This window comes from Cynocephalus volans, chromosome 10 (assembly GCF_027409185.1).
Source record: "Cynocephalus volans isolate mCynVol1 chromosome 10, mCynVol1.pri, whole genome shotgun sequence".
Lineage (NCBI taxonomy): Eukaryota > Metazoa > Chordata > Mammalia > Dermoptera > Cynocephalidae > Cynocephalus > Cynocephalus volans.
Genome location: NC_084469.1, coordinates 18673594 through 18688691, shown reverse-complemented (window position 1 = coordinate 18688691; position 15098 = coordinate 18673594). Strand labels below are relative to the sequence as shown.

General features: G+C 38.1%; 1 protein-coding gene across 2 annotated transcripts in view; it reads left to right on the top strand.

The window, feature by feature from the left end:
• Positions 1-527: 527 nt before the first annotated feature.
• The window catches only part of PPM1D (protein phosphatase, Mg2+/Mn2+ dependent 1D), a 58551-nt gene continuing 43980 nt past the window's right edge, over positions 528-15098 (top strand). For both annotated transcript variants that reach the window (XM_063111561.1, XM_063111560.1), the window contains exon 1: positions 528-1197. In XM_063111561.1, coding sequence (XP_062967631.1) covers positions 735-1197 — 463 coding nt within the window. In that variant the 5' untranslated portion in view covers positions 528-734. The remainder of the gene's footprint in view (positions 1198-15098) is intronic.

Below are 15098 nucleotides of genomic sequence, written 5' to 3'. Positions count from 1 at the left end.
CGGCTACGTCCCACCCAAATCTACTTCAAGGGTGCCACACTTTTTCCAGCCTGTTCCCAAACGACCTTCCGAAGGGTTTCCCGCCATTTCACTTCGAGGAGTGAAAAGTGAAATCTTTTTCCCCACATTCCACATACTAGCGGGAGGCCCGAAACTAGACCGCTTTCCCCGCAAAGAGAGCAGCGGCACGCGAAAAGCTGTAGGCCGCATGACGATCTCAGGGACCGAATAAAAAGGTGACAGACCAAGTTGCTCCTAAGGGCTCAGCAATTGCGGAAAACCCGGAGAACTCAAAAACCCACGGCGAGGGACGAACGTTAGGGACTGCGCGCGGGCCCAACACTCGCGGCGGGAGGAGGGAGCGCGGCCGTTACAAGGAGGAGCGAAGGTTGGGGGCGGAGGGCGGGTTCACCCCGCTCGACTCCGGATTGGTCGGGCCCAGAGAGCTGAGTGACGACAGCCAGTGAGAACGCCTGATTTGTGTGGTGGGCGCGGGCAGGCGGGGGATGCGCAGTGCGCAGGCGCAGCTGCGCGGCTCCTCTCGCCTCAGCTCTCTGGCCCAGTTCTCGCGGACAAGTCCAGACATCGCGCGCCACCCCCCCCCTCCGGGACCGCCCCCTCCTCTCTCGGCGTCGTCGAAGATAAACAATAGTTGGCCGGCTATCGCCGAGTGTGTCTCCCGCCGCCGGATTCGGCGGGCTGTGTGGGACCGGCGGGATCCCGGCCAGCCGGCCATGGCGGGGCTGTACTCGCTGGGAGTGAGCGTCTTCTCCGACCAAGGCGGGAGGAAGTACATGGAGGATGTTACACAGATCGTTGTGGAGCCTGAGCCGACGGCTGAAGAAAAGCCTTCGCCGCGGCGGCCTCTCTGTCCCTCACAGCCGTCACCGCCCGCTCTTCCTGGCAGCGAAGTCTCGGAGAAAGGCCCAGCGGTGGCAGCCGGGGAAGCTCGCGACCCTCCCCCGGACGCCAGGGCCTCGCCGGCTCCCGGCCGCTGCTGCCGCCGTCGTTCCTCTGTGGCCTTTTTCGCCGTGTGCGACGGGCACGGCGGGCGGGAGGCGGCACAGTTTGCCCGGGAGCACTTATGGGGATTCATTAAGAAGCAGAAAGGTTTCACCTCGTCCGAGCCGGCGAAGGTTTGCGCTGCTATCCGCAAAGGCTTCCTCGCTTGTCACCTCGCCATGTGGAAGAAACTGGGTAAGTTCCCTGGCTTGTTTTGGCGCCCGCCTCTTTTTCAGGCAGTTTCGGGGCTTTTATAGCACCAGTGTCGCGTATGCCTCCGGCACGGAGAGCGCAGTCAAAGTTAAAATTGATAGAAGTGAAGATGCATCTCTTGTCGAATAGCGCTTTTCAGGGTGGAGGTTCGGGCAAACAAAGTGGCCTTGGGAAAGATAGGATTGCTGTCTCCCTGCAACCGCTCCTCGCTTTATTTCCACCCTTCAAGGATCAATGGGAGGCAGTCCTGTCTCCTTTCACTGCTTCACTTTGGTGTCAGCCAGCGAAAAAATGTTTGAAACCTGGCGCCAGAGTTTGGCCAAGAGAAAAATTGAAATCATGTTGCTCTTGGGCCAGGCAAAGGAAGTGAGGGATGGAAAAAATTGGAGTGTTTCCTTAGAAACTGTCATAATTTTGTCTTGTTCCTCTCGGTTGCCTCCTACCGGTGGTGTCAGTTTTCCAATTTGACCCCGGATGGCTGGTGGTTGGAATAATTGTAAGCTAATTTAGAAGGGCTGAAATGTAAACATCCAATAACTTAAAGTCTTGGAAGGAATTCTATTGTGGTGATCATAAGATGTTTTAGGATCATAAGTTTGTATTGCTTATGAAAAATAAAAGCGCGGAACGTGTTACTACCTCTGAAACTTTTTTTTTTTTTTTTGGTACTTGCCTTAGCTAATTGCTTCGAGATAGTTCTCAACAGTTCTGAGTTAAAAGTACCTCTAAGTTGTAAATGTCCATCAAAGTAGCAAAAGGTAAGGAATTCTGTATACTAAAAGGAAACAGTGATCTTCACATTTAAAAATTCGGTGTAGTTGTAGTTAAATCTTAGTTTTAAATGTTTTGTAAAGCAGTCTATTTCTGTACCCAGCATATATTATCATACAGGATTATAGTTATTTATTGCTGTGAATAAATGACATGCATCTTTGTAGAGAAAAGAAGATAATACTCTTCTGCTTAAAAGAAAAAAAATCTTGTATATGGTAGCATGATAAAGTTGTTTTATTTTCAGCAGAGGAACAGAGGCAGAAATGAGCGGTAAAGATTTGTCAAATACAAGACATTTTTAGAAAGGTGTTGTAGATTGTAGGCTATCTGGTTTCAAAGTCTGTTTTTCATTTGCTTGGCTTTCTGCCAAGAATTATTTGATTGACTCAAAGACCAACCAGTAGGCCTGTCGTAGGCGTTTCCTGTTCAATCCCAAGGGTTTCTATTATGTATTTATTTTGTTTTTGTGTAGGCAGGGTAGAACTGAGAGCATTGTATATTCTAGAAATATGTTATATCATTGACTGCAGGGCAACTAGAAGTAGACAGCAAAGCAACAAGATAGAGGAAGATTAGACACAGAGAACTTTTTAGAGTCCTGTTTTGCGGTATACTTGAGGCAACATGAATTTGCCATATGTTTGAACTTTTAGGATAAAAAAACTTTATGGTATAAACTCGATTAGTTGAACATTTTTTGGTAAAGCAGGGGCCATGCTGTTAAATGTGAATGTGTATGTTTTTCTTACATACACATACTTTTTGAATCAAGCCTTCACTCTTATGTTGCAGTTTAGAGCCTTATACTCCAGACAAATATCAAAGTTTACTTTGTACCACAGCTAAACCTCTGACTCCATCCTCAAAACTTGAATAAAAAAAGAGTATGCTGAGGATATGTGGATCTTGACAGGAAATGCAGATTTTAAAAAAATTATCTCAGTCACAAATTCATAGATGGCTCCTCATTTTATAGAAAAGAAACTTAAACTCTGCAGTTTGTAATCTACAGGCCAAGCCCTTTCAGGTCCACATTCAGCCTCCCTATTCACTTAAGTTTCTTACTCACGTTTTCTGTTTCTTTATCCAGGGCACATTGAAATATTCCGTTTCAAAAATATATTCATCAGGGCCGGCCCGTGGCTCACTCGGGAGAGTGTGGTGCTGATAACACCAAGGCCATGGGTTCGGATCCCATATAGGGATGGCCGGTTGCTCACTGGGTGAGCGTGGTGCTGACAACACCAAGTCAAGGGTTAAGATCCCCTTACTGGTCATCTTTAAAAAAAAAAAAAAAAAAAAAAAAAAATATATATATATATATATATATATATTCATCATACAGACTACAAGTCAATATGTTTTCTTCTATGAAGAGTTCTGTTTCTTTTGTAATTGCGCATCCTTTCATAGTGCATATTGGGTTATAGCAACAGTTCTCAAACTTTTTTCTTAGAACCCTTTGTACTCTTAAATATTGAGGACCCCAAAGAGCTTTTGTTTATGTGGGCTACATCTGTTATTTGCCATATGAGAAATTTAAACTGAGAAATTTAAAAAATATTTATTTAAAAACAATAATAAACTCATTATGCTAGGGTTTTTTTTTTTTTTTTTTTAATGAAAAACCATCTTTTTCCACAGTATTGGTGAGAAGAGTGGTATTGTTTTATATTATTTTTGGAAATTTCTTTTAATGTCTAGCTTAATAGAAGACAGCTGAATTTTCATATCTGCTTCTGCTCTCAGTCTGTTGTGCTGTTTGGTTGACGTGTATAAAGAAAAAGCCTTATACATGTCTGTAGTAGCAAAAAATATTTTATTAGTCTTTTCAGATAATTCTGGATATTCTGCACTGATGTGGTAGTTTCTTTCATTTTTTTTTTTTTTGGTGGTTGGCTGGTAGGGGGAACCCTTGACCTTGGTGTTACAGGGCAGTGCTTTAACCTCTTTGCTAACCGGCCAGCCCCTGAAGTGGTAGTTTCTTAAGATTAATTGAATTGGGCCGACCCCGTGGCTCACTCGGGAGAGTGCGGCGCTGGGAGTGCTGAGGCCGCAGGTTCGGATCCTATATAGGGATGGCTGAGCGTGTTGCGGGCGACACCAAGCCAACGGTCACCAAAAAAAAAAAAAAAAAAAAAAGATTAGTTGAATTGGAATCTGGGAGCTTATTAATGAACTTTTCGTACTCATATTAAGATCCGTTAATCTGTCTTGCACTTTCAATGAATCTTCTACCTATATATGATTTTGTGACATGGTGCATTAGTCATTTGGAAAATAATGGTTTACTTAGTTATAAACATCTTCTCAATATCGACACATTTCATTATGCAACATCAGAAAAATCACGTGTTTGTATCACTGATGTCATCAAACAAATGTTTAAGTATTGGGAAGCTATGGAGTTCACTTTAGTGGATGCACATTTTCCAAAATGTGAGTTTTTCAAGCAACAATTAGAAATTTGTCATTGGCAACAAATACTGCTAGTAGTTTTTCTTGAAGTGAAAAGCTCACTTTGTTCATTTTGAAGAAAATGTATAACAAATGCCCAAGTCTTATTAACACAGTTTAATCAGTCCTTTAAGTAAAAATGATGGTCCATGAAAAATGTGCTGGTTCATTTCATGACTCAATCAAAAGTGCTTTTCCTTTAGATAGCCATAGAACAAGGGGTCTTCAAAAAGTTCATGGAAGGATTGGAGTTATATTTTAATTTAATTTTTCCATGAACTTTTCTTTTTTTTTTTCCCCAAGATGACTGGTAAGGGGATCTTAACCCTTGACTTGGTGTTGTCAGCACCATGCTCTCCAATTGAGCTAACTGGCCATCCCTATATAGGGATCCGAACCCATGGCCTTGGTGTTATCAGCATCACACTCTCCCAAGTGAGCCACGGGCTGGCCCCCCCCCCCCCTTTTTTTTTGGTAGCTGGCCAGTGCGTGGATCCAAATCCTTGACCTTGATGTTATTAGCACCTCACTATAACGAACTGAGTTAATTGGCCAGCTCCAAAACTTTTTGAAGTACCCTTGTATGTAACAGAAGCCTGTTATGTGTACTCCCCTTTTTCTTGTACAGAGTATTAAAAAGGTGTATTCATGGGTCGAGGTTTAATAAAATTTTTTATTGCATCAGCAGGGACATTCTTAAGTGAAACTGGCTTGATTTTTTTGTTTTTAACTGTAAGTGAGTAGCTGTGAGAAATACAATGACTATTAGCTCAGTTTGGTGCCACAGCCTTTACTCCTGTCAAGGCATCAGCAGTTTTACCAACCATTGCTTTTGTACCATTAGTGCAAATGTCAATGTAGTGAAAAGGGCAGATAAACTCTTAAAATTATTATAAAAATAGTTTTGTCCTTATGGAATCCCTATGAAGATCACATAGACCACTGTGGGATACCAATATGCTATAATGTCTGTCTCTCAGCTAAATCTTGACGTCCTTGGGGGCAAAGACATTGCCTTACTCATTGTATAATTGATCCTCGTAGGGTTGACTACATAATACCTTGCCCAGAGTAGCTGCTCAACAACTAGTTGAGTTTTGTTGAATTTTTGTTGAGTGTAAAGATGAAATAAATTGGCTCTTAGAGTTTTTTAATTTAAAAAATTTCCTCTGTAAAAAATTGTGATGAAATACACATAACATAAAATTTACCATTTTAATTGTTTTTAGGTGTACAATTAAGTGGCATTAAGTATATTCACAGTGTTGTGCAATCATCATCACTGTCTATTTCCAGAAATTGTTTATCATCCCAAACTCTGTACCCATTAAACAGTAACTCCTCACTTCCACCTCTCCCAGCCCCATTCTACTTTTTGTCCCCATGAATTTTTCTTTTTTCTTTTTTTTTTAAAGATGACCGGTAAGGGGATTTTAACCCTTGACTCGGTGTTGTCAGCACCACGCTCTCCCAAGTGAGCTAATCGGCCATCCCTATATAGGGATCTGAACCTGTGGCCTTGGTGTTATCAGCACCGCACTCTCCCAAGTGAGCCAAGGGCCGGCCCTGTCCCTATGAATTTGACTATTCTGAGTACCTCATATAAGTGGAATCATGCAGTGTTTGTCCTTTTATGTTTGACTTATTTCACTTAACTTAATGTCTTCAAGGTTCATCCATGTTGTAGTATGTGTCAGGATTTCTTTTCTTTTTAAGGCTGAATGATACTCTGTTGTGTGTATATACCACATTTTGTTTATTCATTTATATGTTGATGGACATTTGGGTTGTACCGTATTTTGGCTATTGTGAATAACGCTGCTATGAACGTTGGTTTAAAAGTGTCTGTGTCCCTGTTTTCAATTCTTTTGGGTATAAACCTAGATGTAGAATTGCTGGATAATATGGTAATTCTTTGTTTAACTTTTTGAGAAATTGCCAGACAGTATTCACAGCATCTGCACCATTTTACATTCCTATCAGCAGTGCATGAGGGTTCCAGTTTCTCCACAACCTTGCCAACACTTGTTATTTTTCACTTTTTAAAAAATAATAGCCATCTTAATGGGTGTGAAGGCCTTTCTTACCTTCTCTGTCTTCCTAAGCCCTTCTTGATTTATTTAATTAATATTAAGCTTGGTCTTTCTAGTGTTTGTGTATCTCTCCCAAATTAACAAAGGAAAATTAATTTATCTAAAATTTTTAAAATGATTTATTTTTGTCTTGAGGTAGGGAGATTTGATGAATATGGCATGGAATGAGAGAATATATGAATATATCATTTTTAAAAAGTCATTATTTTTCTTTTATTTCCATTACTTCCTGATCATAAGTTACAGTTTTTACCTAATTTATGTATATTTACATATATGGGTTTACTGTCCTTTATTATGCTTGCCTTCTAAGAAATAATATTTTAAAGTTTATATGGGCTTTTTTAGGTTTACTTATTTGAAATAGTGTTGTTATTACCCCCTTCTTTTATAGTTTAAAGAAGATGGTGAACAAAGTGCAGCTTTTACCTGTGCATCATAGTCTTATCAAGAGAGCTAATAAAGATAGGATTGTGTTGGAATAAGTGAAGTGTAATCTCTGGTGGATTACAGGGAATCAGTGGCAGTATTTGTAAAGGAAGGTGAAATATGGAAGTTTAGTTTGTTAATTTGAACTGATGATTAGAGCATTTATTTTAAAAGAGTATGACCAAAGGAATTATGAAGAAGCTAGTCTAAACATAAATTGTTGGTTCTAGGTTTGGCAGCTACTTTTCATTACATTAATTTTATTTTTTATTTATTTAATTTCTTTATTTTTTTTAAAGATGACCGGTAAGGGGATCTTAACCCTTGACTTGGTGGTGTCAGCACCACGCTCCCCCAGTGAACCAACTGGCCATCACTATATGGGATCCGAACCTGTGGCCTTGGTGTTCTGAGCACCACATTCTCCTGAGTGAGCCACGGGCCGACCCCATTGCATTAATTTTAAAGTGGAAAGAGGCTGGTCTGAGTGCAGTGGCATTAGCAGCTGATTAATAACAACCAGTTACAGATTTGTTTGTTCTCCACTCCCACTGCTTCACTTGACTAGCCTTAAAATAAATAAATAAATAAAATGGAAAGAGACCAAAGAGAGAGAACTGAATTTGAAGAAATCTCTTAAATCATAAAATTTTAAGCCTGTATCTTTATTTCTCTCTGGTCATTCCAATTTTTCACTATCAAGGACCTTCACCTTCTGCTACATCACATGTTATGAAAGAGTTGTATGCCATGTTGTTTGTCAAGTACAAATTAATTTTTTTCCATTTTTGTTAATCAATCATTACTTTTGATTAATATTAGAAATCACAGATTTCTTTATAATGTTAGTATGTCACTGTGTATCTCTAAATAATATACAGTATATTTTGCATGTTTTTTTATAACTTATAAATGATATCTTACTATGTGTATTCTTCTGGGTCTTGCATTTTTGGCTCGATATTAGTGATTTTTCATATTAATATATGTAGGTCTAATTTGTTCATTTTCACTTATTAATAGCATAAATATGCCAATATGAGGCTCATCCATTGTATCCTTCATGGATATTTACTTTTCCAACTATTTATAATTAAAAACAGTTATGTTGGGAACCTTCCTGTACATGTCTTTTTGTTACTGTTGTTGTTCAAATGTTTGAGAGTTTCTCTAAGTCATTGTTTGGTAAACTAAGCCTATAGGCCAAATTGGGCCACCGCCAGCATTGTAAGTAAAATTTTATCGGACACTGCCACAATCATTTATTTATGTATTGTCCATAACTACTTTCACGCTGTAACAGCAAAGTTGAGCAGTTGTAAAAGAGACTGTATGTTTTGTAAAACTGAAAATATTTCTCTGGTTCTTTATAGAAAAGGTTTGGTGACCTTGCTCTAGTGTGCTAACAGAACAATTGCTGGGTCATGGGGTATGTACATCTTGGACTTTACTAGGTATTGCCAAATTGCACGGGGGAGTATAGTTCTTCCACTTTCTTGCATACTTGGAGTTGTCAGACTGTGTTGTATGTCAGCCTCGTAGGTTATAAAGTTGTATCTCATTGTGGTTTGAATTGCCATTTCCCTGATTACTAATGAGATTAAGCACCGTTTCATGTTTATGTAGGATATTTTTGGGTTTTCCCTTTATGAAACACCTTTTAATTTTTTGCCCATATTAATTTTGAATTGTTTTCTTGCTTATTTATAGAAGTTTTTAATGTATTTTGGATATTAATCCTTTGTCATAGAGGTTGCAAATATCTTTCAGTTTTTAGCTTGTCTATTCACTTCATGATGTTTATTAATGAACAAAATACTTGAATTTAATGCAGTTTTATTAAAAATTTCCTGTATAGTTCATAGCTTTTTGAGTCTTATTGAAGAGATCTTTCTATACTTTAAAGTTATAAAGGTGCCGTTGTGTTCTCTTCTAAGAGGTACAGTTTTGCCTTTCACTGTTATGTCCCTCTGTTATTTTCTGTTTTGTTTTAGTTTTTTGTTCATTTGTTTTTTTGGCGGCAGGCTGGTGCAGGGATCTGGGGATCCAAACCCTTGACCTTGGTGTTATAATACTGTGCTCTAACCAACTGAGCTAACGGGCCAGCCCTATTTTTGGTTTTATCCTTGTATATGTGTGCTGTTCAGTACAGTAGCCACCGGCTACACGTGGCTATTTAATTTTTTAAAAAACAGTTTTATTGAGGTATAATTGGTATACAATAAATGGTACATTTAAAAAATACTATTTTATAAGTTTTGATGTACGTGTATATGTGTTTATATACTTGTGTGCATGCATGTGCACTTGTCAAACCATCATAACAGTCAAGATAATAAACGTCTATCACTCCCAAAAGTTTCCTTATGTTCAGTTGTAATTACTCTACCCGACCTTGCCCAACCTCTGTTCCCAGGCAACCACTGATCTGTTTGCTGTACTATAGATTATTTTGCTTTTCTATAATTTTATACAAATGGAGTCTTACAGTATATACTCTTTTGTCTTCCTTCTTTTACTCAGCATAATTATTTTGAGATGCATCCATATTAGTATATCAATAGTTCATTTCTTTTTATTGCCAAGTGCATTATCCATTCATCTGGTGATGGACATCTGGGTTGTGTGCAGTTTTTGGCTATTACAAACAAAGCTGATGCAAAGTTTTTCTTTACAGTAGAATGACCACTAGTAAATGCAGAAGGAATGATAAAATTAGAAAATCACATTTGGTAACTATCATAATAGTTCAGCCAAGAAACATCAACGAATGCTAAAACTAGTGAGCAAAAATTAAGAACAGAATTATGACAAATTACCGGGTGGCTTAAAACAGCAGGTATTTATTCTTTCACAGTTCTGGAGGCCAGAAGTCTGAAATCAAGTTGTTGGCAGAGTTGGTTCCTTTTTAGAGGCTCTGAGGAAGAATGTTCCATGCCTGCCTCCTAGTTTCTGGTAGCTGCCTACAGTCCTCCTTGGCATTTCTTGGCTTGTAGACATTACTCAGTCTCCGCCTCTGTCTTTATATCACCTTCTCCTCTGTCTTCTCTCCTTTACTCTTTTAAGGACACTTGTCTTTGGATTTAGTGCCCACTTTAATCCAGGATGTTCTCTTTTTAAGATTATTAACCTAATTACATCTGCAAAGACACTTTTTCCAAATAAGGTTACATTCACAGGTTCTGGGTAGACTTATCTTTTTGTTTGGGGCTGGGAGGATACCATTCAACACACTAAAAAGATATTTACATTGTCTCAGATTACCTCCCCACAAAACATTTATTAATTACAAAAGAAAAAGATTAACATACATACATACATTTATCTATCTATCTATCTATCTATCTATCTATCTATCTATCTATCTATCTATCTATCTATTATTTACTTAATTAATTAATTTTTAAAGATGACCAGTAAGGGGATCTTAACCCTTGGCTTGGTGTTGTCAGCACCACGCTCAGCCAGTGAGCGAACTGTCCATCCTTATACAGGATGCGAACCCATGGCCTTGGTGTTATCAGCACCGCACTCTCCCGAGTGAGCCACGGGCCAGCCCAAGATTAACATTTATAATGGACACCACCTTAATCAAGCAGTCAAAGGTAGCAGCACTTTTAATGGGACAAATTGAAATTGTATACTGCCTGCAACGAGAAGATAATAGTTAACACTTCTGTGATATTTTGCCAAAAACCCATACCTGAATACAAATATGAGGAAACATCAAACAAACCCAAATTGGGAGACATTTTTGAAATGACTGGCCTACTACTCCTTAAAAGCATTAGGGAAACACAGAGGAATTGTTCCAGATTGGAAGAGACTAAAGAGACATAAGTATGTATAACAAGAGATCCCAGATTTTATCCTTTATTATATATAAAGCATATTATTAGGATAACTGATAAATTTGAAAGGGGTCTATGGATTAGATTGTAGTATGGTATCAATGTTAACTTCCTGATTTTTTTTTTTTTTTTTTTTTTTTTTTGAGATGGTCAAGTGCAGTAGTGAGAAGGGGAGAAAGAGTAGAACAAGGAGTTTGGTCTGTAACTGACTGTAAACAATCAAGGCTGGATGCTTAGCTCAGTTGGTTAGAGCATGGTGTTGGTAACACCAAATCAAGGGTTCGGATCACCATACCAACCAGCTGCAAAGTAAAATAAAATAAGGTAAAATAAAAAAAAAATTTAAAAAGCAGTCAGGATAACTCACTACCTTCAGATGAGCCAGGTTCCTGATTTTGATAGTTGATTGCAGTTATAAAGGAGAATCCTCTGTTTGTAGTAATTAGATACTATAAATATTTAGGGGTGATGATATATATCTTTTGGCGGTTTACTCACTATTAGCTAAGAAAAATAAGTTTTTTGAGTTATTCTTGCAAAAAAAGTGAAGCTGAAAAAGTAGGTCTCAGAAAGATCATAAACTTAGGTACTTCCAAGAGTCTAGGTATCAGTTTCATCAGGGTCCTGCTGCTGGATGCATACCAGGTAACAGAGGCTATGTTTATTCGTTTGAATAAAGATAAATCAGCAATAGCAGCTGCATTTGGAATCACCATTTGATTATGATAATATACTGTCATTTTCTAAGAGCTATCAGACTTTTGCAGTGGTCAAACTATAGAATGGAATATATAAGATCACCACCCCTGCTTCTTTCCTGTTTTTCTGGTGGCATCAATCTTCGTGATTCTTTGAGGGATGTGATAATGCTTTTAAATTACTAATTTGGAGGAAAGTATCATTGTTGAGGTGCTCCAAAGTCTTGTGCTTGGTCTTTTCTACCAAAATAGGCTTCCTAATGTGTCAGTTAAGAGCTATGAAAAAGCTAGCTGGTTAGTTTGGTTGGTTAGAGCACGGTGTTATAACACCAAAGTCAAGGGATTGGATCTCCGGATCCCTGTGCTGGTCAGTGACCAAAAAAATGAGCTATGAGGGGAAGCTATTAGTTGCTGTGGTTATTCAGAGACTAAACTAGCTGTGGGATAAGTTGGGGATTCCACTGGGTTTGAGGATGCTGGATGGGTGTGCATTATATTTAATACTATTAATAAGGGCTAATGTGAAAGCAATATAGCTTTTTCGTTCATGTCAATTATTTCCTCAGAAAAAATTTCTCTAAGTTGAATTATTTGGTTAAACAATGTACAGTTGGCTCTCTGTATTAGTGGGTTCCACATTTATGGATTGAACCAACTGTGGATCAAAAATATTCAGAAAAAACGGGCCGAGCCCGTGGCGCACTTGGGAGAGTGCGGCGCTGGGAGCCTGGCGACGCTCCCGCCGCGGGTTCGGATCCTATATAGGAATGGCCGGTGCACTCACTGGTTGAGTGCCGGTCATGAAAAAGACCCCACCCCCCCAAAAAAAATATTCGGAAAAAAATTGTCTACACTGAATGTAAAGACTTCCCCCCTTCCCGTCATTATTCCCTAAACAATACATTATAATAAAAAAAAAAAAATTTTTTTTTCAAGAATAGTCAAATGCAGTCATGAAAAGTGGGGAAAGAGTAGAACAAGGGTTTTGATATGTAACTGACTGAGCAATCAGTTGAGATAACTCACTACCTTTGGACCAGCCTATAACAACTGTTTACGTAGTATTTACATTGTATTAGGTATTATAAATAATCTAGAAATGATTTAAAAGTATGTAGGAGGTTATGCATAGGTTATATGCAAATACTATGTCATTTTATATCAGGGACTTGAGCATCACAGATTTTGGTATCTGCAGGAGGTCCTGGAACCGGTCTCCCACTGTATGCCTTTTGATGGTTGTTGATAAGTGTTTTCAAATTGCTTTCCTGAAGGCTTTTACATCTCTGTACTACTTTGGGATTAGAATTCTGTAAGAACTCTTAGTTTAGTGTGTATGTGCTCTAGAGTTGTACTGCCTAGGTTTGAGTCCCAGCTTCTTCACTTACTACCTGTGTGACCTTGAGTTAATCTCTCTGTGCCATGGTATCCTTACACTCATCTGTAAAATAGAGCTAATGATAGTACTTACCTCCTGAGAGTTAAATAAGTCAATATATGGTAATAGCTTTAATTCAGAAATTTTATATTTTTATTTTAGAAAAATTTATAAGTTTTGTTTTTATGACTTGTGTATTTTTTTCCTTAAAATGCTTTCCTTAAGTCAGACTTCATATGCTATCTGATACTTTTTTTTTTGGTGGCTGGCTAGTACGGGGATCATAACACTTGAACTTGGTGTTGTCAGCACCAAGCTCTAACCAATGAAACTCTTTTTTGATAATGCCCCTAGTTTTAGGTCATTTTAAAAAATAAAAAAGTTTAAAATATGAAGTAAAAAACAAGGAATACTGTAATTATGGGAGACAATGTTCTAAAGATATCAATTTCTTAATTACATAAATTTAGTGCAGTTTCAATCATAATCTCAGGGGTTTGTTTTTTATTTTGCAAGATGCTTCTAAAATTCATTTGGAGAAATACTTAAAAATAATTTTTATAAAGAGTAATTGGGGGACACTTAAACTCCCAGTTATTAAAAGTACTATAAATAGATTAGTAAGATGAGTTCAGAAATAGATCTGAGGCAAAGTGTAGCATATAATAAAGGTGACATTTCAAATGAATAGGCAGTGCATGGATTATTCATTATTTTTAGGTGATTGCCAAATATCTCTTCATGCGTGTTAGTGCTTTTGATAAAAAAATGTGATTTAAATAATATTAATATTGTGTGTCTGAATGTTCTTTAATTTTTAACTCTTTTTCTTTCCTTACCATTTTGTTTTAGGTGATTTTTGTAAGTGGCTATAAGTGGATTACTTGTTTTTTTTTTTTTTTTTTTAAAGATGACCGGTAAGGGGATCTTAACCCTTGACTTGGTGTGGTCAGCACCACGCTCACCCAGTGAGCGAACCGGCCATCCGTATATGGGATCCGAACCCGGGGCCTTGGTGTTATCAGCACCGCACTCTCCCGAGTGAGCCACGGGCCGGCCCTATAAGTGGATTACTTGTATACTGTAGTAAATTTTGTTTTCTGCATGTGTTTGAGAACCCTTATTTCTGGGAGTTCACCTCATTCACATTCATTGTGGTAATAGATTTTATTTTCCTTAGGTTCTTAGCTGCAGAAAACAAAATCTACTCCAGCTTGTTTAAAAAGAAGAGATTTCATCAAGAGCTAGTCAACTCACAAAATAATTGAAAGGGCTGAAGAAACTTATAGCATACTGTAGGCTGAGCTTCTGGGAATGACTTCTGTAGCCAAACTGAAGAACTGGATGGGCTAGGGAGCTGTCTCTGCTGTGATCTATACCAGCAAAACTGATGCCTTCTCCCTGCTTCTTTTTTATTTTTTTAACTTAAAAAAATTGTGAAATATAGCATATGTATAGAAAAGTTCATAAAACACAAATGCATACTTTAATGAATAATTATAAAATGAACACCACCCAGTTAGGAAAGAGAACATTGGCTGCACTCCAGGCACACTTGCATATCCTTTCTGATCTAATATTTGTCTCTCCTCAAGAGGTGACTACCATTCTGACTTTTGTGATGACAGTTCTGTAGTGATTTGTTTTTCTCAATAGTTTTACCATCTCTTTAAACAAGGTAGATTGTTTTTGAAGAAAATCATGCTGTATGTATTCTTTTATCTCACGCTTCTTGTGAGATTCTTTTTTCTTTGTTTTTTTAAATGGCTGGCTGGTACAGAAAATCGAACCCTTGACCTTAGTATTACAAGGCTGCACTCTAACCAATTGAGCTAACCAGCCAGTCCTTGTGAAATTCTTAAACGTTATATGTAATATATGTAGTCCATTCTCATGTTTTAGGACATTTGGGTTGTTGCTTGCTCTTAGCCCTCACAAACAGTGTTGCTTTGTACATTCATATGTATTGTTTGTATATGTACATTAATTTATGGTATATGCCTGGGGAGTAGTCAGAGAGTATATATCTTCACCTTTAATAGTAATGCCTAAAATGTTTTCTGAAATGTACATTTACACTCCCACCAGTAGTTGATGTTAGTACGTGTTCCACATTCTTAACTACAGTTACTATTGTCAGACTTTATTTGTGCAATCTGGTAATCACATAGTGGTATCTCTTTGTGGCTTTTAATTAGTATTT